Source organism: Atractosteus spatula, chromosome 7, assembly GCF_055471065.1.
Source record: "Atractosteus spatula isolate fAtrSpa1 chromosome 7, fAtrSpa1.hap1, whole genome shotgun sequence".
Classification (NCBI taxonomy): domain Eukaryota; kingdom Metazoa; phylum Chordata; class Actinopteri; order Semionotiformes; family Lepisosteidae; genus Atractosteus; species Atractosteus spatula.
Genome location: NC_142712.1, coordinates 16,281,455 through 16,308,429, shown reverse-complemented (window position 1 = coordinate 16,308,429; position 26,975 = coordinate 16,281,455). Strand labels below are relative to the sequence as shown.

The following is a 26,975-nucleotide window of genomic DNA, read 5'->3' as shown; positions in this document are numbered from 1 at the left end:
TAATCTAGGCTGCTCAACCAATTACGACCGATACTGTTGCAAGATTACAAGTGGATTTTGGCTTCTATTCCCACAGCGCTCCTTTATTGTTCGTGTGGACGGCTCTCGAAAAGCTACAGCCTTCCCCCACCCCTCTCTTGCTCTCTGCCTACATAAAAAAAGTCTCCCAAGGTTTTTTAACCTGTTCATCGCAGTCCCCTTTTTAAAATAATTGCTGTTAATTCATTACCTTTTCGAATAACGCTGAAAACGAAAATAAAAAGCGCACGTGCTTTTACAGTTTTATTAATGGTCATTATGCTTTAATGTACGGAGTGTCAGTAACATTAGAACATAATCTGGCCTCAAATGAATCATACATGACTTGTGATTAAAATGTATCGTCACGTCTAACAGAAAATATGAAAATACGGATTATTTGCAAAAGAGAACTAAAACTGATATTGTGGTATTCTATTTATAGACTATTAGAATATTTAAAGAAAAATCAATGGTTTATTTTTGTACGTATTTAAATCGTCATTTTTGGCAATTTTTATACTGCACTGCGCAATGGCGACAAAAATAATTCTCAAATCTTACTATCACGAGTAGTCTACGTTTCTGAAATCCTAAAACAAATGTAGGTCCCCTCACGTCACAAAGCAGTCTTCGACATTGAACCATTATTTTCTTTTTTAACCACACAGACCAATATCAAAATATAAATTAAGCGGCCTAATTATATTTCCGTGTAACATTTATAACTTTTTGTAATAATTTCTGAATTAAATCATACTGTTTCAGATTTAAGTCTTCAATTTTATATTATCAATTCAACCTATTCCCAGGAGAGCAAGAAGCCACTAATCGTTTTAAACAATAAGTGTACCAAGCTTGGTCGGATTGTGTTTTTTACATGATAAACATTTTAAAGTATCAATACATTTAAAATAAATATTTCGAAATCTTATTTTCTAACACAATATTGTAAATACATTTGGAAGTTGCCAAGGTAGTTGCTTGCTGAGAACAATACATTTATCTTAAATGAGGGTATGCGCTAAACTGCTAACGTCAGAACAAATTATGTGTGTATGTTTACATATTCTAGTGGCAGACTATCTGTAGTCAAACTTGTCAAGTTCCAAAAGCATACATTGACATAATTATAACTCACATTTTTAGAAACGGCTTCACTTTTATGACATGGGGATTTCAGCCAACTCCACACGATTTTAGCTTTCACTGCGTTTTTGCCGAACGTTTTATATGATTAAAGAATAAAGTTTTCATGGCTAATATGTTATCTCTCACACGTCTGTTGGAAACCTTCAATTACAAGCTCCCCCCAAACGGAATAGGATGTTTCAGGAGTACAGAACCAATTGTATTTTAGCCTGGAGGGACAATTTACAGAGAAAGACAATATGCCGTTAATCCACTGCAGCCGCATAGAGAGGATTAGGTTTTAATCCCTTCTGGGATAGTCCTTCCATAATAAGGATATATTAAAATGTTTACATAAAGCATAATAAAGTGCTGTAGGTTTTCCATATGCCAGGACAATAATCTGTTAACTCCAACAACTACACAATTAGCTAGTTACGTTTGATGGTAAACAATCTAATACCTCTACAAATCATTACTAATAAATTATTGCTAACAATATTTTCAGAAACTAAAATTTACGGAGCACTTTTTAAAGATGCAATTAACCTTCTTACTTTTCATTGGAATTGCCACGAGTTATTCTGCTCTGACAATTCACAATCTACAATTTTCTCTCAATATACAAATGCCTTTATACTGCATAGCAAACGCCGTTTTATCCTGACATACGATAAGCATCAAGGTAACGTACAACACAATACATGGAACATTACAATACATAAATCGGATTGCTGTGTTTACAATTCTGCTCCATTCATATATTTGCTTTCTCAAAAGTGTCTCATGAACACGTCGCCTCCACCCAGGAGCATTGCATCCTATAATTCATCAAAGGTTGGTTCGTTACATTGAAATATTTACTTAATAAAGGCCTTCATATTAAATGGTCGCATTCCGGTATGTTCTCTTACAACCATGCAGTATATTATATGCATAGCGTCACATTATATTTTATTTCAACGGCTGCGCAACATTGCACGAAAAGTACACAAGTCACGTCTATTTAATAAAAGAAACGGGCGCCTGTAAAGTAAAATAAAACATCCCATATTACAATGTACTGTATAAAAAGTGGAGTTTCTTTACTAGGCATAGAATTAAAAAATGTAATAATGTAGGAACATTCCTTGTCTAAGAAGACTTAATAAAGTCCATGACATTTATGTCAAAGCTTCCAATAAAACTCACCTCCGTCGCAAGTTTATAGTATGGATAAATTGGTAACTCTACAAGCACGAAGGTTATAATTGGGATTTTAAAATGGCTTTATAATCTGCTTCGCAAACCCTATCAAGATAAAATTAAAACACTATTTCATCCCACTGTCACATTTTGGAATATTCAGTACTTAGCTTTCTTATTAACTTAATATTGATACCATCGTTGTTTCTATTACCACAGAGTACTGAAATAAAAACGTTTGCCCGCATTTTTAAACACACTAAATAATATGTCTATTCTTACGTTTTCATTCTTTACTTTTACTAGAATTTTGGCTGTAAATCATTATTGTATAGTATCTGAAAAACAATTTAGAATGTTTGCTTTTGTTTCGCGTTTCTAAACAGTAAAGAACTTCATCATTCAGCATTTGACACAGGTATTGGTGCTCTTTTAGCGTGCGCTTTTTTTCTAAACAGAAATATAACACTGTCTTAAGAGAGAAATGAAGAGTTCCCCTTCTCCTTGGTGTGATGTCAGAAATCCACACTCTGAAAAGGGGGAGTCTAATAGAGAATTATGGGAAAAAACATTAAGCAGCAGCTTTTTCCATGTAAACAAATGCTTTTCTAATGACAAGACAAAACTGCAGCCATTCTGTTTTACAGTTTTTTTTAGAACTTATTTTCTATAACTATTCTATAGGACCATGCTTAAGTTTTATGTGGGGATAAACCATTCACGTTAACTTTTTTAATTGGATTACAGCAATTTACACGTTTGTGTTTTTAAACTAATACACACTGACCTTTAGTATGCTTTCCATTTTAAAAATAAAATAGCACCCTTTTAAAAACAAATGTATTATGTATTGAGATCCATAAATATATACATATATTCTTAAAGGCCCCACCATATGATAACACCTCCTTAACCAAGGGACAGAAATATTAAAAAAACATAGGGTTATTTTAAAAGGTTTATATGAGAAGAATGAAAAATTATCACTATTTTTGTTGTCATTAACACTTACCATCGCTAAACCCTTACTCTATGTTACTGCATTTGCAGCTACAACTTGTATGAAAGTGATATCTATTAAAAATATAACACACCCGAAGAAGGCTCGACAGCCGAAACGTTGTGTTTTCTTTCTTCTCTTTACAGCGAGGAATAAACCTATTACTTTTTCCTTTATTAGAAATGTTCTGCTGCTATCCAGGAGTCTTAAAGCAATTAAAAAAGCACTTGTAGAAAATAACAATGAAATTGCTTTCTACAGTCAGGTCTGTTTAAAGGGTAATTATAATACAAATGGCAATATGTATATCTGTTTTGTTTTCAGTACGAACTTTTACATCTGTTAAAAATCGTAACAAGACCATCACACTATAGCTTTCCAAGTAGTAATGTCAAATATAATAATAAACAAAATAATAAAACTGGTTGCAGGTTTTTTTTGTAAAGTAACATGGGACACAAACATTGCCATTGGAAATGGCCAACATGACACGCTATTGCTCACAATATACAGATCTGAGAACATAATAAATCCTAAAAGAAAAATACTGATGTGAAGGCCGATGGGAAATTTAGAATTTATCAAGAAACAAATATGTTAAAGCCTCTGGTCAACTCCATCAATCAAATTGTGACTCCATGTCCACAATATCTACAGCTGTGGACATTTTGTTTTACTTAAGTCTTATGAAGACTATCTGCTGTAGTTAAGGGAATATATTTCATATTTTCTCTCAGTTAAGTATATGCTCTCATGAGTATTAAAATATAATAAAAAGCAAAATTAAACTGTAACAGTTTATCTTGTATCAACACCCCCAAATTATTTAAAAAAGGGAAAAAGAAGGAAAAAAGATCTTATTTGCTGACCTAAAAAACTGTATCTCACGCACTGAGGTCAATTGTAATGATTTAAACAGTGACAGCTCTGAGTACAGCTGCCTTTAACACAGACAGCATTTGGAATTGTGCCATAGAGCACATGAGCTGACCTTTTGTGAATATAAATCAATGAAATTAAGGTATGGCAGAATGCTAGCATTAAAAAGAAACTTTCAAAACTACAGTTAGGGTCTCCACAAACTTAGATGAACTGATTAAATATTTAAAAAAAAGGCTCAGTTTTGCAAAGGAAGACACTTTTTGCTGAAGAATAATCAAGTCAGCATTTGAGTCAAAAGTTTGCACATCTATACCCAGGATGCTACTGTGAAAATAGTAAATTTTACAGATTACTAATCTTTCAAAACTGGGGTCCAGAGAAAGTTATTCTGAGGGCATCCACAAAGGCCAAGAAATATCTGCCTGTTGTTAATTGACAGAAAACCCAGTACTAAAATCACACATTTTACAGCAAAGGTATGACATTTACAAAACACTAGTTTCACCACAGCCTGGCTAAATATGCACAATTTCTCACAGTTTTCACTAGAATAAATGAATACAAGGAAAAATCATTTGGTTTTTGCAAGGATATTTTCTCTTACAGATAGGAAAAGAAGCAGCACATTTGAAACTCAGATAGGGTGAAGAAAACCTTGATCTCTTACTAAGACATACTTCGTTATGTTATTTTCCCCCCCTTGGAGATGTGCTCCTCTGCAGCAGCAGACCAGTGTTATTTAGTAATGAGTCTCCTCCATTTTAATATGCAACGAAACATCTGCCTCCTCTTTGGTGACATCACAGAGTGTGAAATGCTTACTTCTGTTATGCTCTCACTAAAAAAGAGCTAGAGACTACAAAGCCCTGTTCTGCACTACCATATTTTAGTTAAGGTGAGGTTTATGCAAACAACTGCTTCAAATATTGCCAGCTGGGAACTGGACCTGATTTGTTCAAAATGTGCTATTAATTTCCTATGGGTTTACACACTTTACCTGTAAAAAACATCTGAATCAGTGCTATTACATGCTCTGTTTATTTTTAAAATCTTGGATTATAAATATAGGTCAAGTACACTGCCCTTCTTTGCTTGCAGAATAAAACACAAGGTTAAGATCTTATGTTAACCCAGGTAACATAACCAGCTTAAAAACCCAGATACAGACACCAATGTCCTATTATCAATTCTCGTAATAAAAAGTGAAAATAAAAATAGTCACACTAGGAAAACCTCTTTTTTTTCTTTAGGAATGAAACGGATCTAGATCAGAGGAGTTCAGACTCTTAAAAGAAGGTTTGAAGGGGCAATTTAGTCATAACCAAGAGAACTATAAAATATATAAGCAGCCACCATACTGTGCCAGATCTGCCCCACTGTTCAGCCTGCAAAACTGAGATAAAGCGGCTCCCTGCATTCCAGTAAGCACAGCTCACCAAAGTAGTGCTCTGGAAGAAACAATTAGACTCCAGTCAAAGACCACTTGTCTTAAGCATGAAAGAATAGATCTCAAAAGCTTTCAGATTCTAACATTTAGAGGCCAACCCACCCTGCCTGCACGCAACACCTCTCGATTCTTGAATGAATTGGCTTTAAAAACATGTCAATTATGCACAGCAACAAATAAGGCAAACAATATGAACAGGACAAATAAAAAAAGTCCCCAGATTTCTAGAAGTATTCACACTGGAATTTGTAGAAACTGCCTACAAGATGCAGCTGTAGAACCATTTAATGGGGGAATTTCTGTAACAGAGCCCAATAATAGCTTCACATTAAAAGTTTGGCTTCACCAGAGACCAGTGCAAATGCAAAGACAACCCACTCATTCTCTATTCCCTCCTGTAGTCTTCAAGATACTTCTGGCCCTCTAGTAACCCTAACAATGAAGCTACAGGCTTAAACAGCTGCTGTTTCCTTTTTTTCCAAGAGCCTTTTGTCTCCAACACTGACCCACAGTTCACACACAGTAGTAGAAAACCTATGCTTTATCACTTTTATGTATCTATGTATTCTTTCCTTTACATCTTCAGAGATCGCATCCAAATGTAACCACATGCAGACCTTAAACACTAAAAATTCAGTGTTATATGTGAGCTCACATCTGAAAGCCAAGATTTGGTTTTAGCTGTTGTGTAGTTCCGTTCTTCAACAAACACAGAAGCATCTATTATCTCTCTGATGCAAGAGAGTTCAGGATTCTATAAGCAGGTGTAGAATTCAACAATATTCAAGGAGTACATCTTTACACTTAATTTAACAAAAACATGCTGTGAATCATCATGTGAATCAATCATCAGGAGGCATAGGTGTTTCTCAAAAGCTTGGTGTTTCCACATTTTCAAAAGTCTCCCTTCACAACATTATGTTGCATGTCTCCCTGCAGGAGAGTTGCTTGAAAAACACCTTAATTGAACAAATTTAACTCTCTTCCAGAGACAGAGAGGGAGATGATCATTTAAGGAGATTAACAAAACCTGCTGGACTGTTGTCCACAGGGACTGGATGTGAGGAACGAAGCCCTGGTTTAACTCCTGTCCATCAGCTGGTGGTGCAAATTTAATTAAAGAACCACATAAGAATGACCTTCAGCTGTGAAAGATGGTCAATGGCTACCTCAAACAATGGACTCGCCGTTACAGACTGGCCGTCATGTTTTTAAATTATAATAACCATCCACTGAACATATCTCAGTCCAGGGGGTTGACCTTCCTGGAATTACTCCAGAAATGGCCAATGGTTTGAGAGAAGACTGGAACGGAATCCAGCAAAATCTCCATGATTTGGCATGAAGAACAGCTTGACATGCTAAAACTACATACAATACTCTTAATATGATAAGCAAAGGTGACAAGACCATGGATTCAGTTCAGTCCAATGCCTTCCATTATTATTCAAAGTGATAAAAACATCTGATTATATTCCGCTCACCCTAGGAAGGGCCATACAACATGAATGTCTGGACATTGCCGTGGACATTTCTTACAAAAAGAAAATGAATTGAGAGCATATCAATGCATTTTGAAAGGTAGGCTTTCAGTGCAGCCTGTAGAGCTTTTGTCACAGAAATTTTCACTTGAGTTCAATTTAAGAAAACAAATCTTATACCAGCCAATGTATAAATGTGGTTCTTTAAACCTTCCTTCACAGAAAGAAAGGAAATCATACAGTATTTATCCACATGAAACAAAGATCTACAGAAACATATACTGTATGTAGTTTATTATAGCAATATCTGGGTCTAGAAGCACGTTTAGTGCAGCAATATCACTTTATTAACCTTTGCTTCCCATTCTTTGTCCCCCCATGTTTCACTGGCCTTCAGCTTGCTTGACATGGCCGTATCAGACTACCTACTGTTATATCTATGTTGTCATCTAGCCCTTCCTGCTCACTAGTCACTATAATGACTGGTGTAATGCAATGCACGAGCAAATAAGTACAGGCTGTACAGCAGACATTTCACCGCACAAATGTTCCAACGCGTGCAGAGTTAACAGGTAAGTATTATTTGTTGGCAAAACGGTCTTGAAGTCAAGAGCAATATTTCTATTGGATTAAAAGAGATATACAGGATTAACAAGCTTCCTTCTTCAGGTTCCACAGCCAAAATGTTGTTTCTTTTCTTCTCTTTTCAGTATGGAATAAACCTTTACTTGTTCCTTTGCAGCCTACGCATGTTGATGCAGTTACCCACTTGAATTTACTAGTGGTCAAAATGCTGTCAAAGGTATTGATAGACCTGTGCTTACTAAGATTTCACCAGAGGTTATGCAACAAAAAATACTTTCATTATGGTTTTAAATGCACTCATCAATGCCGATTCTTTCTAGACCCGAAATACGAAAATAGTGTTGCAGTTTCACTTTAATACTAACAAATTCTGAACTTCCACTTCTTTTGGCAGTCCAGTTAGGCAATAGTGCTTTATATATTCAGAACTTTTTGTTGTTCTTCTTGTTTTTATCTTTAACAGGATATGGAGATTGAATGCTTTGTCTAAAGTAATTTAAATGCCAAAGTGACTCTTTATGCACAGTTGTCCGGCAAGCTATCAAGTTAAAATCCATACTTTTACTATCAAGCCAGATATTTAAAACACAGTTTTCTGTAGTTGTTCAGAATGGAAATAAAGCCTGGGATATGATGATATTTTTTTCCGCATTAGTAGAAAAAAATGTTATTAATACATAATATTAATTAAAGAATTGAAATGATGGATTGTTCATTTCTTTCTAGATGCCATTGAAAAAAAGTTTAATCACTGAGCAGTCGAATGTGAATCAAAAGTATTCTCTGTGCCAACATGCATACAAAAAGCAATTTATATACAATTGACATAAAAACTATCACTAGAAATGTACCGCGTGATTTTTACCTCATTTTGCCACATTCTGGGATGATCTTAGAGCATAATCTACTAGATCTAATCATAGCTCCACAAATAATAAAGAGTATTTTAAACCCCAGCCTCTCTTAAACAGGAAACAAGGCAGAATGGAGTTAGCCCAGGGCATAGTCATGGTTTAAACTGCTGTAACACCATGAAAGACAAGTGGGAACAGCCATGTTAACAGACACATTGAAGAACGCATGAATCTCCCAACTGTTTGGCTTGGAGAGCAAAAAGTTAAGTGTGCCATTGTGAGAGTTCCCTGCATCTGCTCTGCCCTAGGGGTCTCTCTCAGGCCCTCCAGTGCCATGTCAATACCGAGCCAGTGTGCCTTTGACAACCAACCAGAGTTTGGATTAGGGGATGTCATCTTGGTCTCCAGGGACCAATTTCCATGTTCAGGCACAGCCTCTTCCAGCCCCTCTGTGTACTCCTCAATGTTCTGTGATAAACCTGTGCTTTTATCATTGATGCAACATCTAATGAATCCTGCATGTAAATTAAGATGTGCCTGTGGTGTGGAAATTGCTATTTCTCTAGCTTTATCACATCAACTTAGCATTGTACCATCTTGGATTGGTACAACCTACATACATAATTGAAAAGGAAAAATATTTTCCTCTTTGATATGTGACAATAATTGATTATTAATTTCTAATTTCTAATTTCTAATATTGATTTCTAATATTGATTTCTAATATTACTTTCTGCAATAAACTCCAAGCATTGTTGAAGCACTAAAATGTGCATCCTACATTACTTAAGATACCATAGAAATTATGCTATCCAGGGTACCTTTACAACAAACAAAATGCACCAACTTCTGAGGAATACAGAGTTAAAACGAGTTATGTAATGAAACCAGAATGCAGTAAAGGTTCCAGAAATTAATACTGCCAAAATACATTACAGCCTTTTTGTAAAAAATCTTCCATATCTAGAAAAATTCTTTACATTTGTATAGTGTTATTAAACAACAAAGGATCCCAAAATGCTTGATATACACAGAAGGAAGAGACCCACTATATTCAGCTCAGGGAAGCACAACAGTAAGATTGTGAAAACGCAGAGTGGAACAGCAGGGTTAACACCTCTACTCTTAAAAACAGTGCCATGGGCCAAGCAGTACTCAAATACTCAGGCCTACAGACCAGAGTCTTACAGAACAAGTCCCTGGACACTATATTCACAACATGAGTTAAATATTAAGGTTAACTGGAGAATTAATTTTAATTATTTTTATAACTTATCATGGCAAAAAAAACTGCTGTTACATTTATAAATACCACTGTCTGCTGTGAAAGTAGAATCTTTGCACAATATTCACTCCTACTGGAAATTTGTAACACAACCTAAACATAAATCACCAACCTCTGAGAAGACAGACTTACCTTCATATGTATTAATTTGAAGGTACTCTAAACCTCTTCTTCTTTTCCTTCTTTCAAAAACATTTTTCTCTGCTATAAAAATACCACCTCCCAGATGTCATAACTGTTTTGCTTTTACTCCAGTTCTAAAACTACAGTAGCACACCTGGCTACAAGCAGTGGCCAGACACTCAATTTTGGCTTTAGAGCTGCATTTAAAAATGAGGTTTCATTTTTAAATAAACCTCAAAATGATTAATTTCTACTAGACAAAAAACACCAAAATCAGAATTTATACCACAGGTACAATATCTGATTCCCTATTTCCTGACTTCAGAACTTTCCTGGAACTGAATCAAAAGTAAATTTAAAGAGAGAAGAGTAAACATCAAACCTTTATATTCAATGCCAAGTTGTTTTTTTTTCAATTCAATGTTCAATGTTTTCTTTCTTGAAAAAATACCACTATGCATTTACAGTAGATACTGAACTGTACAATGTTTGAACTAGAGAAATCAGTACTGTTAAGGTGTTCTGTAATTTAATCAGCCTCTGGTCCAATTTTGTAATCAAATAAACATTGATAAAGGTTGCATTCAAATGTTTTCATATGTCAAGATTAATTGAAAATAAGAATTCTATCACACAGATAGCAAATCAAGGAGATAAGATTTCTCAAAAGACAAAACAAGGACAGCAATCAGTTGTTAAATTAGCCATATCATATTGAAGCACAAAACTTTCATTCTAAATGAGTAACTTGATTACACTTGGATTGGATTTTTCTCAAATGGTGTTAAAGTTTCAAAATTCATTTCTTTTGTCCCCAAATGTTAGTACATTCACAAAATAAAATTACTTGCCTCTGAAAGTAAGAACTCGAGGACGGAAACGTGCTAAAAATGAAATAAAAATATATACACACAAGTATTAACAAGTATTTACTGTATGCCAATTATAAAAGATAACTGTAAACAACTTACCTGAAGATCACACAATTGGTTGTTTGTAATCTAAGACTATTATGAAGACCCCTAATAATGCACATTTTGGTTGATCACTACATGAATTTACAACAAGGAGAAATTCTTAGAAAATAATCCATACTGGGTACTAAAAATACAAGAAGCTCTAATCTTGAGCTTGGAATTTAAGGGAGAAAGAATTACCAGTGTAATGTGCCCATAGTATTCCAAAATACATACATTCCATCACTGTTGAAATATTTTCTAAGTGATCGCAATGATTAAGGGGCGTACAATTGCACAAAAACTTTCCCCATCTTTTAAATGTAAAACGTTTCTATTCAAGCTGTTACTACTAATTAGGAAGGCTATCTGTATACATGTACTGTATGCACTATTTTCCACAGTGGCTTGTCGGGACAGAGTTTATCCTAGTTTCCACGGCCTCTGGTTGACGACAAGTCAAGTGACTGCCAAACCAGCTGGTCCTCATTTTTACATCTGGATTTTAATCCACAATCTACCAGTTAGAATTGCAGAGATTTACCCACAATGCAACACTACCCCCATATATGTAATATACTGTATACAAAATACTTCTCAGAAACTGTTGGCTTCTGCCATAATTTGCCATTTTGTTTCAGTTGAACTAAGTGATATTTTGTTTAAAGTGCTTTAATTTTAAATTATAATATAAAACATAAATGTCAAAACATTCAACAAGATATGAACTAATAATCCCTTCACAGAAATGTTAGAACAAGGCAACAGACTAGAAATTGATTTTTTCTTTGATACTTTGCAATTTTTGCATTTAATGCATTTAAGTGGGAATAATAGTGCAATTTTTACTTGTAGTGATAAATAAAAAAATATCTCCAAGACTTGTAGTTATGGTGACTTTCTATTTACAGGAAATTTATTTAGTGAAACCTTGATGGCTAATAGTGCTTTTTTCAAATATGAACTGAAGTGGACAATTAGTGTGTATACTGCATACTGTATTAAAATAAATAGCAATCAATCTGATGAGTTCAAGAATTTTAAATACATGTTTTAGTATACTGTGTGCACTTTTCCGAAAAAAATATTTTGATACAGACTATGTATTACTAGTTTGGTAACAGTTTGGTCTGTTTCTTGTAGAAGGCTTTGTGCACAAGAAAAAAACATGCAGACTGCTAAATTGTGCTAATCTCAAAAAAGCTGTGAGACAGTAATACTTTAAGGAGATAAACAAGGAGTTCAGCTCAACACACTGCCCCAATTTAGATAATGTATCTCAACGTACATTCTGAGAGGCACATGGATGAACAGGCCTGGGCAATGTCACAGTTTAAATCCCTTGTCTCGGTTTCTTTATTCCTTCTTGCATTGTAAATATAGAGGTGTCTCTTAAAAACTGTATGGAACACACCTAGGTTATATTTTACAACAGACACAGGGCCTGAAGAGCTGTAGTCCTGCATTACTGCATAAGCAAAAAGAACAGAAGATATATTGCATTACGGTGATTTTTACAGTGAAGTATTCTGTTCACACATTACAGAAGAAGCCTGAGCTGATGTGTACATGGCATGGAATGACTCCTGTTCCTGTAGAAAGATTCTAAAAGCTAATTTAAGATGGAGTGCACTTCAAATCTTTTCAAAAAGAGGTTGTAGATCAAGACTACTAGTTTTGAGGGCATATACAGACAGTATACTGTACACATACAGTTTCTAAGATTACAGAAGCTAATCAAGCTCTTGAGCATTCATGAATTTCCCTTTTATAGTAGTCAGACCACAACTTAAATATAAGATTTCAAAGATGGCCACATCTGGGGCTATATACTGTATAAACGACTTTCTATGTCACAGGTGACAAGCAGGAAAATGAAAAGCAACAGTTATGTTGACCAGGAGTTACCTGCAAGGTTGTCGATCTCCTTCTCCTGCAAAAGGCTCACAGCATCATCATCTCCCTCCAGCATGAGTTCCGTCTCAGGATTCTGGTTCACCACAGCCTGGCTGCGGAAGGTCTTCTTTGATTTCATCATGTCATCTTCATCTGTACCTGGAAAAGGGACAAGCAGGATGAGATGCAAGTGAAGTCAACAAGTGAGATCCTGCTTGGGAAAATAACATTCCCAATATTCCCTGTGAGCAGCTGATATTCCCTGTGTTCCCAATACCATGGCCGGACAATGAATGCAAGAAAATACAGTAACTGATGCCAGCATCAAATACAGTTTCTTGAAGAATCCTACACCTGTAAACCAGAAGTATTATGTTAGTCTAGTGCAAACCCAAAGGCTCTGTAATTTGGTTCATACATGTTGTTTTTTCTACTACACGCATCCCATATGAGCTTCTTTTTTTTATGCATTCATCTCTAATTTGCGACAAGAAAACAGATTTCTTCTATGTGTACAAACCAAAGCTTATTAGTGAAACAAGGTTTTAAAGAATTGTGCACAATCAAGGTGCTTCTTCCCATACGTGAGTATTTCCAAACACTAGTGTACAATTCAGCTCATACTCAGAAAAGGCTGATGCATAAAAACTAAAAATGCCAAAAACCACAAAGGAAAAGAAATGTTTTGGACACACTTTCTTTCAACACAGATTTTATTATAGTTCCTCTTCCTCTGGAGATAATGGAAGACTGGAACATGCAAAGAAGAGCTGGCCAGAGTCAAAACCGCTTCTTAAAACATGTATTCTTCATATTCAGAATTCCAACCTTAAATCACACCTAAGAAGGAAGATGTTTCAGAAATCAGTTCAGTTTAACATCAAGGGCAAAGATAAGAAAGCAACTGTGAACCAAAGCAGTGAGGGAAATTCATAGCAGGACTGCTTTTTCCTACATGTGATTATTGTAAATCAGGAAAAAAATGGTTTATATCAGGTAAAACTAATTACTGTAATTCTGGAAGAGCAACAGAGTGGTGCAGGGATGCACTGCATAGGGAACAAAAAAACATCTACATCAAGAAATCAATAAATTAAGCTCATTTGAAAAGAAGCAAAAAGTAACAGCACTCCTATTTCTGAACTTATTTAAAGCTTTTTAATTAAGTCAAGCCATGCTTCTACACATAAACATATTTTACATTCTTTATAAAGAACCTGAAATAAACAAATGAGCATGAAATAAGAGTGAAATGTAGAGTTTACTTTCTTTCTTTAAAAACACTAAATATTGCTCCAAGTAACTACACAGAAGTTTACATCAGGCACCTTGTTCTTCCACTGTTTTAACTCAAGCAGCTGATAAGTAAAGAGACTGTGAGTATTTTGACTTGATAAATGAAGTACAAAAATCCTTCTTCCAAAGGTAACAAAGTTGTGTATTTTCATTATACAGCATATTCTCATCAAACAAAAGTATTATTACTTTCTGGCTTTTCTGTCAATGAGAGACAATTAAGTTGACCCACTAGCATTACAGACAAACAGAAGCTCAGAAACAGCTGCTGTAGTGTTATGGAAGTGGTATTCTGAATGATAGCTTCTGAGAGCCATAGACACCTTTAATCAATGTATCCTTTATGAAGTAGGGATCAATTTGTCAAAATTACAGACAAGAATTGGAGAGGTGTCCTTAGTGGCCTCATTAGAAAGCTTTTAAAAAGCACCCTTTAAAAAGACGCACTTTCACATCCAACAAATCAAAAGAGATTGGGCGTGTGATTCATTTATAAGATCATTCATCACAGGATGACCTGACCCATGTAGTGCTTTTCATGGCATCGTCTTCTCATACATCACAACAGCCTTACCTTCCCCTTTAACAAGACAGCTCCCTCCACTGTCTCTCTGTAAGGGACAGTCCAGTGATGTCAGTCTGGTAAAGTGTTGCAGCTGTGTAAGAACTTTCTTTTCAAACAAGTGTAGCTAAATGTTTACGGACAGAGGGGTCAGTATTTACAGACTTACAGGTCATCTAAGGCTGTGAGGCACTAAAGATAGAAGGAGTTTATCTTGCGCCCCCCGCTCTAAAATAATGATTTTTTCCTAATCTTTATATAATGCTTTTTATCTCAAAGGGATCCTCATCATACACCAATAGGGTGTAGCACTCACCTGAGTGACGTGTGGTAGCCATTATGTGTCAGCTGGTCCTATACACAAAAGATCACATGGAGAAATGCGAACTGCTTCTCCAGTTGAATTATACAGAAAATTCCAGAAAGACTAGATTTGCAGATTGCAATTTAGCCAGGACTCTTCTTACAAACCTATTCTTAAAAACAGGGATCTTTAAACCACCAGTTAGGAACTAGTTAGGAAAATGAGTTCTGATCCAGAGTTACAGATTTCCAAAGAAGAGTGCCACATACTGGTCCAACTACAGCACTTACAGCAACATCCTGGGTTTCCTCAGTCTCCTATTTAAAGGCTGACCAGCCCAAAAACCATTAAAAAATAAAATATGGGATATCAATTATAACTAAAAAAGGTTGCACATGTGAACATCCATTTATTTACTGAACTCTAAATTTGTAAGTGGAACTTTTATTCTCATTTGGAATGAGAAAAAGTATTTTATAAACCAAGTAATCAGCATGAAAAAGTAGTCAGTACTGCTCGCACTAGTTGTGCCTCTTAATAAAACACAGGAGGAGATCTGGAACTTATCATTGAAATGGCCCACTTTTTATCATTTACAGAGGAAAAAAAAGATGAAGAAGAAGGAAAAACAAACAGATTATCATGATAGCCAACTGTTTACGCCTGGAAGGTTTATAGTAACGGCAGGCACAGACTTCCACAGCCATATTGACAGTTTCATCAGCGTAATAACAGTGTGTCTAAAGGTAATGTAAATATTATGAGATTATGCGTATGTATATATACAACCTGCCCACATTTAAATAATCTCTACTTCAAAGTGCTCACTGGAAATAAATTGTTAAGAAAACACAAATGGGAGACTGGCATGCAAAAACAATTTTAAGAGCTGACAAGAGTAAAAACATTTAAAATGATACACTCAAAATAATTTGAAGCAATTTTTGGCATTGATTTTTTTCTGTTGTTTCTTTTCATGAAGAGAAGGATTGGATGACTCTCAGAGAAAGAGAATTAAAGGCAGAAATACCCTTGTGTATTTTGACTTTCATTTGAAAAAAAAGAGCTTTGTTCCACAGAGCTTGATTTGTACAAAGAGGATCCTAAATGACTTCAAAATAATATCCAATAAGCTAGAGATAACATTACATTAAATTGCATTACCTTTCCGGATATTTCTGGTTAGGTCTCCGATTCCCCTCATTGAAACATAAATATCCAGGACCGTGTAGCCAATTTACGAGGCTAGAGCCTGTTTCTTTTACTCCCAAATCAACAATGTCACTATGAACCACAGCAGACCAGGAAGCCTGATCGTTAATGATGGGGATAATTACAGTCTGTACACTCAAGTGAAAATATAAAACTGCAATAACTACATTATACAACTGATACAAAAACCAGACAGACAATGTTTATTCAGGGAGTGGATGTATTCAATCCACGTTAGTATTGAATTGATCATTAATTAAAATGCTGAAAATAAACCTTGATGCACATTCATTGTATTTTTGTAGGTTGTGGAGGAAATCATATTTCATATCGCTGGAACAACTCTGCCCTCAGCACTTTTTTCTTATATCTGCGATTAGCTAGATTAAGGTCAATCAGCAAGGAGAGCAAAGTCATTATTTCCAGTGATCCTGGAGATTCACCAAGATACAAATAGATTACGCATATGTAGAAAGGAATGCTTGAGGAAATCACCTGTTTAGCTTCAGCATACTATACAATAAATGATCATGTGCAGCCTGGCTGGGGGCTAATATTCAAGTACTGGAGAAACAGAAGAGGGGACGAGGGTGATTATAATAATCACAAGAAGTGCTTGCATTCATCCCAAAGGATCTGATAATACCTAACATATAGGAAGGGAACCACTTCATCCGTTACTGAAGGGCAGCACTTGACTGGGTAAAGAACAATAGCTACTCTGTGCCAGCAGCCCCCATTACACAGCAAATTAGGTAGAGAAGTGAAAAACGGATTCACCTATTGAATAAGAGGCTCTAGGTAGTCTAATTTGTGCAAGCCCATGTAGAATCTCATCGGGAGATTGGGGTTAGCAACACCTTTACATGGGCCCTGGTAGTCAGGATCTTTAAAGGGGAACTGCAGTCCCAGTTTCTCTGACCAGTTATTAAATCTCCGTAAGAAAATAAATGAATTAACATTATAGAAAGAATTGATACATTTCGAATTAGGTGCAAAATCATGACCTTTGTGAAAGTACTGTAAGTCGCCATGCTGTCGCAAACAAGAGCGAGAGTTTGCACGATTTGCAACGTGATGCGGCCCATCCTGCTCACTAGTCACTGTAAAGACCAATGTAGTGCAATGTACGAGAGAATAAGTACAGGTTGTGCAGCAGACATTTCACAACAGGTATGTTCCAACGTGATCTGCATGTAGAGTTACCATGTTAGTGTAACGTCGGCAATATCAAAAGCAATATTTCTATTGGATTAAAAGAGATCACAATCCTGCTTCTTCACAATGTAATAAAGCCACAACACATTCACATTCACATTGTGAATCACAGAATACAGTGCTGTGCATACCTGGAAATCGCACATTTTTTATGTAAATGGGAGGTTTTACAAGTTACTGTGTACATTTTACTTTAACAGTATAGTGGTTTGAAATGTACTGAACAATGCTGATTCTTCCTAGTCCCGAAATATGAAAATAGCGTTCCAGTTTCCCTTTAACCTCTTATCCTACATCACAGTGCTCACAGTCACCATACTGGGGCTTTGGTTTGGAAATTCAGGTCCAGAGGTCTACCTACTGATCCCCCAACATCCCTTACAGCAACAATCTGATTTTCCTTAGACCTTTTCCACCCCAGTACTAAGGAGGCCCACCTTTGCTTAGCTTTTATCATCTGAATATAGATTAAGCTAAGACTGGACAAGATGCTGTCAAAGGTATTGATATACCTGTGCTAACAGATTTCACCAAAGGGGATGCAACAAAAAATGGTGAGCATTATAGTAACAGTTAATTCTGTGGGTTGCAAATGACAATTCATAAAGGGGCAATAATTGCACTGGTATATATTTTTCATGCTGTTGTTGGCTATTGTATTCCATGTCATTTTATGATATTTAATTTCTGTGGCTGAAATGCAGACATACAGTACTGACCATTTAACAAGGTTTGAATATTCTAATAAATATCAACAACATTTTGCACACTGAAATTTTGAGTCTGGTTTAGGAAGTTTTGTACATAGGCCCTTGAATGACTTCATTGTTAATAAAGCTTTTTTTATACTTCGTAAAGACTATTTGAAAAAATACTTCACAATGCTATTTCTTGTTGAACAACATTATGTTGCCCTTAAATTACCCTAGAAAAAAAGAAACATACTGTATAGCCAATGCCACTGGGAAAGTGGCAAACGTTTCAGGGCCCCCTAAAGATTTATCTTAACAGCCTTAAAAAGACATTTCTTTTTTAGTTACACCTGTTTAAAACATTAGTATTTTTCAGGCTTCTTTCGGGCATTGCAACAGTGGTCTTGCTTTGCAATAGGAAATCAAGGATGTACTGTGCCTTAATGTAAATGTCAATGGTTTTGGTTCTGAAGTTCATAGAAAGAAGAACCTCACACAGACCTACATGTGTCATCATCAGTGCATACCTGAGAAGTGAATCTGTGTTTAAACAAAGTCTTTTCAAATAATGCATTCAACTTTGAACATTTGCTTAAATAAATGAGGATGTCTAGATTTCTGAAATGGTTAAAGTCTGCGGTCAGTCTGATTTTACAGTTTCTACCAGAGGCTCCCGAACTGGAAATGTTTAAGTGTTCAGTAGTTTTACTGTTAAATATGGTACAGATATAGTTGAAAGCATTTAAAAGGAAAGGACTCTGCATAAATCAAGCCTGCCATTGTTGCCAAAGGTCCATGTTTCATATAAATGCTAAAGTATAGCAATTTTTTGTGGGCAGAGGTTGTGTGCGTGTTTTTTATAGCTCAAGTGGAGTCAGGCAGCATGTGTTTTTCTTGGTTCCATAGCTATTAAACATTAGAAAATAATATAAAAAATGGTACAGCAGCATAACACGAACATAATGTTTTACTTAAACAATCACTGTGTCCTGTCCTGCATAATTCTTAAAAGCAAATGAGTTCGATCTCGTGTTTTTTTTTCCTACCTTGGATAAGCCTGATGTCCCTGTGACCTTGCAAAAATACACCATGGCTTTCAGTGGCAAATCTTCAAGGGGGTATAGGACAGTATGCTTAATGTAATAAAAATCTCCTGAGTGCATTTTTATTATAGTCTCTGGGACTCAAAATATATATAATCGGATAACAGGGTCACCGGTCAGTGGGATTAGGAGAAACCTAAACACTTACATAGGGTAAGAATATTGTGAATAAGAAAATGAGATTGTGTTAAGATGATTAATAAAAAATAAATAAATGTAGATGAACTGAAAACACAAAAATAATTTTCTCATACTGTACTAAGATGCTGGAAAATACCAAGTGCCAAAAAAAGCATTTAAACGTCAAAACCCAAAAGAACACACACACACACATACAGTATACTGTATATGCCTATTTTATCAAAGCCAAGTTAATTTTATTTTAGTTTGTGGGTCTTTACAGTTTTACTTTTCAAGATACACATCTACAAGCTAATTAATTCAAAGGGCATCCCTCAAAAAAATCATCACCTTCTCTTTTCTTTGAGGTTCATAAAAGCCACCAGAACTGCAAGATTCTTAGAAATAGGGTCCTAGGTAGTGCCGACCTTTGGTCTAGATTACAATTAGTATAACGGCTCCCATTTTATTCTGTGCTGTGATAAACATAAACAGAGTAGTTACGCACCTCCTCATGGAGAGTTTCTCAACCATTATTACCCTCCTTTTTATTCTTCCTCCTTGAACATGGAGATTTACATTCAAATCAAGTCCTCGGTTAATGGTATCAAGCTGTTAGTTATGGAGCAAAGAAAACACTAGGAAAAATCATTCAGAATTATTCATTGTTATGTAATTAAGATATGTTTATAATGCAAAATGAAAAAGAAAAATGATTACAATTTAAAGGTGACCTAAATACATCTCTGGTGGATTAATGTTTTTTTCCAAAAGAAAAATATTACCAAGTTGGATGGTTTATACTCAGTGCTCTTTAACACTGGAACACAGAAACTACTATTTTAGTTTAGCTTATTGGCTGTGTTAAGAGTCTCTGTATCTGAGCTTGAGTCACAGCAAAAGGATATCACTCCTACCTAGATACACTCACAGGAAGCACTGATATTGCCAACATCTGGAATTCAGCAGCTGTACAACGGGCGTTCCCTCTCTGAAGAAAACTGAGTTTTTCATCTGAGCCTTGTAAAAATACATTTATAGTTGGTGGCTGTTATTTTAACCCTTTCAGCATTATACATCTTTTATAACTAGGCAGGAGGCAAACAGAACTTTCTGCATGAGCTAAATTTGAGATCCAGGTGTTTTGTTGTTTTGCTTTACTTTACTGTTCTGTCATTACTGTTACAAAACCCCCTTCATCTGCCAGAAATGACTTCATATTATGTTGGAAAGCACTATCATATGCAGCACTGGAACTGGTAATAAGTGGACTATAGAAAAGACAGTATTACAAGTAAAAATACAGTGTAATACATACAATAAAAGAATAATAATATTTTTATTTTGAAAGCACTATTATTTGAAACTAATTTAACTTTTCTATATAGGAACAAGTAATAGGTTTATTCCATGCTGAAAAAAAGAAGAGAGAAAACACAACGTTTTGGCTGTGGAGCCTTCTTCAGGTGTGAGCTGAATTTTAATATTTTCTATATGCTGTCTTTGAACATTCATTAAAGTTGTTTTCAGCTTAAAAAGATGCAAAATTCTGATGGACTACAGCTTTACATAATTTTCTATGGTCTTTAGAATCTTGGTGTTCATATCACTCACTTCCACTTTCTAAACACTTGGACTTCAGTAAAAAAAAAAAGGATGGCACATTATTAGACACATCCAATTTGTTGGCAAAGGACAAAACAATATCTCCCAAATAAAAGCTGATGAGATATTTTTAATAAGTTGGGATGCATAATAAAGCTCTGATCAAGGACTGATACCACATATTTATATTACATCTAGATCACACTGCTGTCGAAATTAGCAACACAGATCTGCCCACGAGTGTCACTGAATTTAACACATTAGTGAATAACTGGTCACCTGAAATGAGACAGCAAGGACACTGATAAGTAAAACACTGCAGTTAAAGACTTGGATCAATATTAATGTGACTTCCATTTCATGCTTGCCCAATTCCAATAAGCTGACAATATACTCCGATTATGTGAACTGCCTGTGAGTAACACAAAAGGTTATTAAAGAAGGAGCCAGAAATAGAATGCACTTGTTATGGTGACAGGTCTGCTAATAGACGATGCTGCGGTTTTTAAAGAGTCAAAGGGTGAAATAAACCCAAATGGATATTGAAATCGAACTGCAGTTAGCCTGACAGCTATCCATTATGAAAAGGTACCACATGATACTTTATGATGCTGTAGTACTTTATGATAGTAACATAGTTGCTAAATAAGCACAGACTTTAACATAGCAGGGACATTCCTTTAATATCCCAGCTTATAAGAGCAGCTTCATTTATCTCTTTTAATGAGCACTTATCTATGTGCAATTCCGTATTAATTTCTAACATACTTTGTGATCTCCTGCAAGTATTCTTTTTCATTCTGTAATTGTTCCCTACTTTGTGTTTATTAGCCACTTCACTCATTAAAGGGAGAATTAAGATCACACCAATAGGTTTAAAGGGAAATCATTGTGTCTTCAGGCATGTACACTGAACAATTTCTCTGGTACATTTCACTTTGACTTTCACTTTGACTTTGAGTTTTTATTTTCTGAAATTGGTAGTGGCATTGGCAGACAGAGATGCCACTGTAGGTAACATGATGATCACTGTTAGCTGTATGGTGCTGATGGTACAGTATATGAGAAATCTTCTATTCCCCCTAACATGTTCTAATCAACCGTCATGTTCTAGCCTCTGCAATTATTCACACCTTTGATGAGCCGAAAATAAAATTTGATTTAGTAAAGAAAAGGTGTAGATCAAGATATTTCAACATTGATTAAATTGGAGTCCTGAATTCATTAATAGCATAACAGTAAAAATAATGTTTATTTAACCCTCTGATGATTTTCAGTTATCTGGTAGTTTCACAAAACCCTAGAAATCTTTAGGAAGCTTCTAGAATTCACCTTGATTGCCACTTGGTATTAAAGGAGAGCGAACACAAGGACAATCACTCTGTGCCACATAAGCAAGAAGAAAGTCAGAGAACTGTTTGAAGATCTAGGTTAAAAGATCAACAGCCACAACAACTCTTGTGGCAGTTAAAAGAAATCTAAAAGATCCCAAAATCCCATCTGGACTGTGGCGTCCCTCATCAAGTTGTTAACCCATGAGAAAGAGGAAATAGGAAGGCTTTACCTAAATGCGTGGTCAGAAAAGTAGCAAAGGTATATTCTGATCATGCCAGAGTATTTTTTTTTATATTGCCAAAAAAAAATAGGGCAATGTAAAAAACAAAACTCTGGCATGATGAGGATACAACTTCTCCAAAGCTACCATTCGAGGTTGAGCTCATGAATCTGGTATCATCAGAAGAGTTCCATGGTTAAGAGTGCATAAAAATCAGTGTGCCTGGTAGGTCATCACAGTCTCCAGTAGAACATTTATGACATGAGCCAAAGGGCACAGGTCACAAGCGCAGGCCTTGAAGCCTGGAGGAGCTGGAGAAGGTCAGCATGGAGAAGGAGTCAAATATCCCTCAGGAGAAGCTTAAAAAAACCTGTTAAATGGTTACAGGATGCACATTCAAAGTTACCGATACCAAAGGAGGATTCACAAAATACAAAGTGTTGTAGTATGAAAAAAATTTGATACATGTACTATTTTTCTAAATTGACAATGACTCTTTTTGACAGATGCCACATTTATACATAACATATTGAAAAGTCATAAATGTTTTTAACTTTGGTTTTGGTAAATACTGAATGTAAACCTGGATTTTCAAGCTACATTTTCTTAAAGATATGAACAAATATGAATTGTTAGCTTCCCTAAGGAAGCACAAAATGTTAAGCACCCTTAAAATTATGTTGGAACTAGTAGTGGAACTACTATTGTGGTACATATTGATCATCTTCATAATAGGGTCTGCATATATGTACTGTATACATGATGCTGACAAACCCAAGAAATTTAACCAAATTATTATTTCAGCTAGTGTGGTATGCAAATTACAGAATAATGGCATCTGAATATAATAGTTCTGAATAAAGCATACTGTTAACAAGAGGGAATCTTCTCTCTTGCTGCTTCCCATGCTGTTTTTGTGTTCTGTTAGTGTTGATTTATTTGATCAGGTTTTTGTTATTTTTCTATATTATTAAATTTGAGAATTTTAGAACAAGGCCATGATTATATAATGAGGCTACAGCACAAAGCACACACGTCTTCTAATGGGATCAATCAAAAACTGAATGTAGTTTCAAATTCAGACCATTTGGACTTACATCAGTTTTAGCCATTACAGTGTTGAGTCAAAAAGCATTTTTAAAGGAAAAACTGAATAAGATGCTTGTACAGAGCTTGTATTATCATCCCAGTAAATAGAAAAGGGTTATTAAATCTTCATAGTTTTTCTACAGTGTTTTGTATACTCAACTGTATTGGTATATTACACAGTTACACATTCATATTTTCTCTAGCCCAGCTACAGGAAGTGAGGTTTTAACTCAGGGACAGCTGGCAGCTCTTAGGAAACAGAGTCTGTTAATTAAAAGCCACATTATACTAATATTCCAGCATTTGATAGTGAATAATGATCAAGTATGAGGCAGACCTGGAACCCTTTTTGATCTCTCAAGGTCATATGTGGATGGATGCACATTCTTTGATAAGTCAGGTGCAGAACAGACCCATCCCTTAGGAGCTCACACATTCTCTCATCTGCTTTCCTCAGCATTACCTTATTATTTTCTGCCATGGATGTGACTGATTAATTTTGTCACAGTGCCTCTGTTTGTGCTGTGCTGTTTGGACCTGCCCTTTTCTGTAATGTCTGATCAAAACCTATTTAGCTTGATGCTTTCCACTACAGCTACATGGAGCTTCAGTAACATCTACCTTCCTGGCTGAGTGCTTCCTCCCCAGCGGTACACATACACAAAGGCTCAATGTAGTAACTTACTGTATATTACATCTAAACATATAGTTAACTCTCATATTTGTGCCCTTGTTTTATAGTCAATCTACTATCCAAAGTGGATGTCAAAAACTGTACACTCAAACCACTCTTGCTGTCAAAATGTGAACCATGCAGTTATATAATGTGCCCCTCTGTCCTTCCTAATCAGGACACACTAATGATTTCCCAATTGTGACTTAAATAGGCCTGGTTTTTCTCCTCAAATGGCTTTGCTGCCAAAAATGAGTGCTTTTCAAGTTCCCCTCTGCCACCAGGATGATAATGCAAGTTGTCATTTTTTTATATATCACTGTACACTGAATATATTAAAGAGTCCTCCGTCATAATTAAAAATATAGACAAGATGTTAAAAAAATAGCACTGCTGTAGCAAATGCAGAAAAGCAACGACAGCTTTAGTAACAGAGAATTTTCAAACAAATTTCAGTAATCAACACAGTTTGATCATACTTTGAAAATAAATAATTTTGTTCATTAAAGAATGAACTGTACTGAAACAATATTCTTGATTGTTGCAAGTCACATACATAACCTTTGTTATTAATGACTATACACAGTAATAGGAATTAGTTTCTGGGAACATTAGTAAATTTCCTAAACCGATTTTTCTCAGCTCAGCTGGATTGCTACGATAAAAAACAATATTAGAAACAGCTACTGAATACCTATTAATGTTGTATACATACATTTGAAGAACACAATTATTACTATACCTGATAATTTAATAATCTGCACACATGCTCACAGATCTGTTGATAAATTCACCAATGTTTAATCAAACGTTTACTAAGATTTTAACATTTAGATTGTCATTTTCATATCAAGAAGTAATTGTATTCTCTTGTATTTTTATTTGTAGACAAAATATCTACAGGCGAGGTTACAACATGTACAGTATCCACTGTTCAGTTAATAATGGTGTACTTGCAGTGTTAATTTATTGGTTTAGTAACATTATAAAAAATACCACACCGATTTAGCAACGTAGTCCACATTCTTCATCAGAGCCAATTAAAAAGAAAGAATGCATATCCAATAATTTCAATCAAACTTGTTGGCAGTATTTTAACACTAAGTTATATACCATTACAGTATATACCATTTGGAGTATTTGGTACCTGAAAGTGATAAAACACAGCAGTTAGTGTCAAAATATTAAAATCCTGGCTGGAGACAGAACCCTTTGCACATACTGTTGTCTATGCTCCAGGTATTACTGTATCTGATGCAGCTAAAATCATTTGCACTTTCAGAGAACAAAACCTATCTGTATTTAGGTTTGACACCCGAAGAAGGCTCCATAGCTGAAATGTTGTGTTTTCTTTCTTCTCTTTTCAGCATGGAATAAACCAATTACTTGTTCCTATCTGTATTTACAGTATAAACATATCCATATTGTTTGAAGGCATTTTCAGTTAAATGTGTGTGCAATCAATGTCTCCAAATCCTGTTACAGCGAATCTGGAACTGACTTCTGATATATTGTCACTACTCCTTATTTCAGTACAGCAGTTATAATCGTATGAATCACTTTCACATGTAAGGTACACTTCAACATTTTGTAGGAAATTCAAGTTCTTCACTTTGAGCTTCACAAAGGTCACAGCAGCTAATCTACGCAGGCACAATCACAATTTCATACTATCATGTGGTAAATCTAAAAAACTATACCTAGACAAGTACATACTCTTCTTGTGTTGTCATTATCTTTGCCACCATCTGAGGACAATTTGAGCCTCCTTCAGATTTGCTGCTGCAGTTGCTGTTCTGAGAAACACCAATATCAGATTTCTGTTCTAAACCAAATCACACAGTGATGTTCCAAAAGTGCTTACAGTACATACAAGTTCATTACCTAAAATATCACCCTAATTCAAATGCAAATTAGCACCTGAAAAAATAATTATAACCAATGCTAAATAGCTGGCAATGTTACTGATTACTTAATAATTTTATCAATCAGCACAAAGGTGGAAATCATATTAGCATAATGTCCTAAGGATATAAGAATATTGTCCCATTGAAAATTGCCAGAATAGTTGCTAATTTATTTGTTAATGAACAAATCATTAATTTGTTTAAATTGCCTAAGCATAAATTGTCATCATTTTAACTCCCCGTTTTAATTTCAAGAAACCAGAGGCAGCTTCTTAAAACAGCTAGGTTTATTTCTTGAAAAGAGACCAACCCCCAGTGTTACAAAATCAAAAGAAACATTTAAACTCATTTTCCTCTTATTATCTGAACATTTTATGCAACACTTTACCAAAGTATTCGTCTGGTCTTCACACTAGGGAAATAACAGGTTGTAACTTACCTCAGTGGTAAAGTTTCATGAATACAGCCCTAAGAACACAATTGTCCAGACAATTTTTCTACCTGTTTAATTAAGCTGTTGAGGTATTTGTAATGAAGTGAAAAAAAAAACACTACAGCATGTAGAACAAAATGCAGCTGAAATTTCCACTTGAGAGGACACATTCACCAAGAAAGTGGAGAGTTGCCCTTGGCTCTTTTATGAACAGCTTTCCAGTATAGTGTAACTTCAGGCTGAGCTAGATCCTTTTCACAACAGTCTTATAAATTATCCTGCTCATTAAAAGCACCAAGTGACGGAAGGACTTCAGAAACTTTTCAATCACTAGGATTCTAGAACAAGTGACAAGTAAAGCAC

The 26,975-nt window shown here is 35.3% G+C and overlaps 1 protein-coding gene across 5 annotated transcripts in view; it reads right to left on the bottom strand.

Annotated features, from left to right (window-relative positions):
- The window catches only part of nbeaa (neurobeachin a), a 356,961-nt gene that overhangs the window by 92,147 nt on the left and 237,839 nt on the right, over positions 1 to 26,975 (bottom strand). For 3 of the 5 annotated variants that reach the window (XM_088922431.1, XM_088922432.1, XM_088922434.1), the window contains one exon: positions 12,856 to 13,002. In XM_088922431.1, coding sequence (XP_088778557.1) covers positions 12,856 to 13,002 — 147 coding nt within the window. Of the gene's footprint in view, positions 1 to 10,842; positions 10,876 to 12,855; positions 13,003 to 26,975 lie in introns of all 5 variants that reach the window. The other 2 variants (XM_088922429.1, XM_088922430.1) reach the window with 1 other exon arrangement.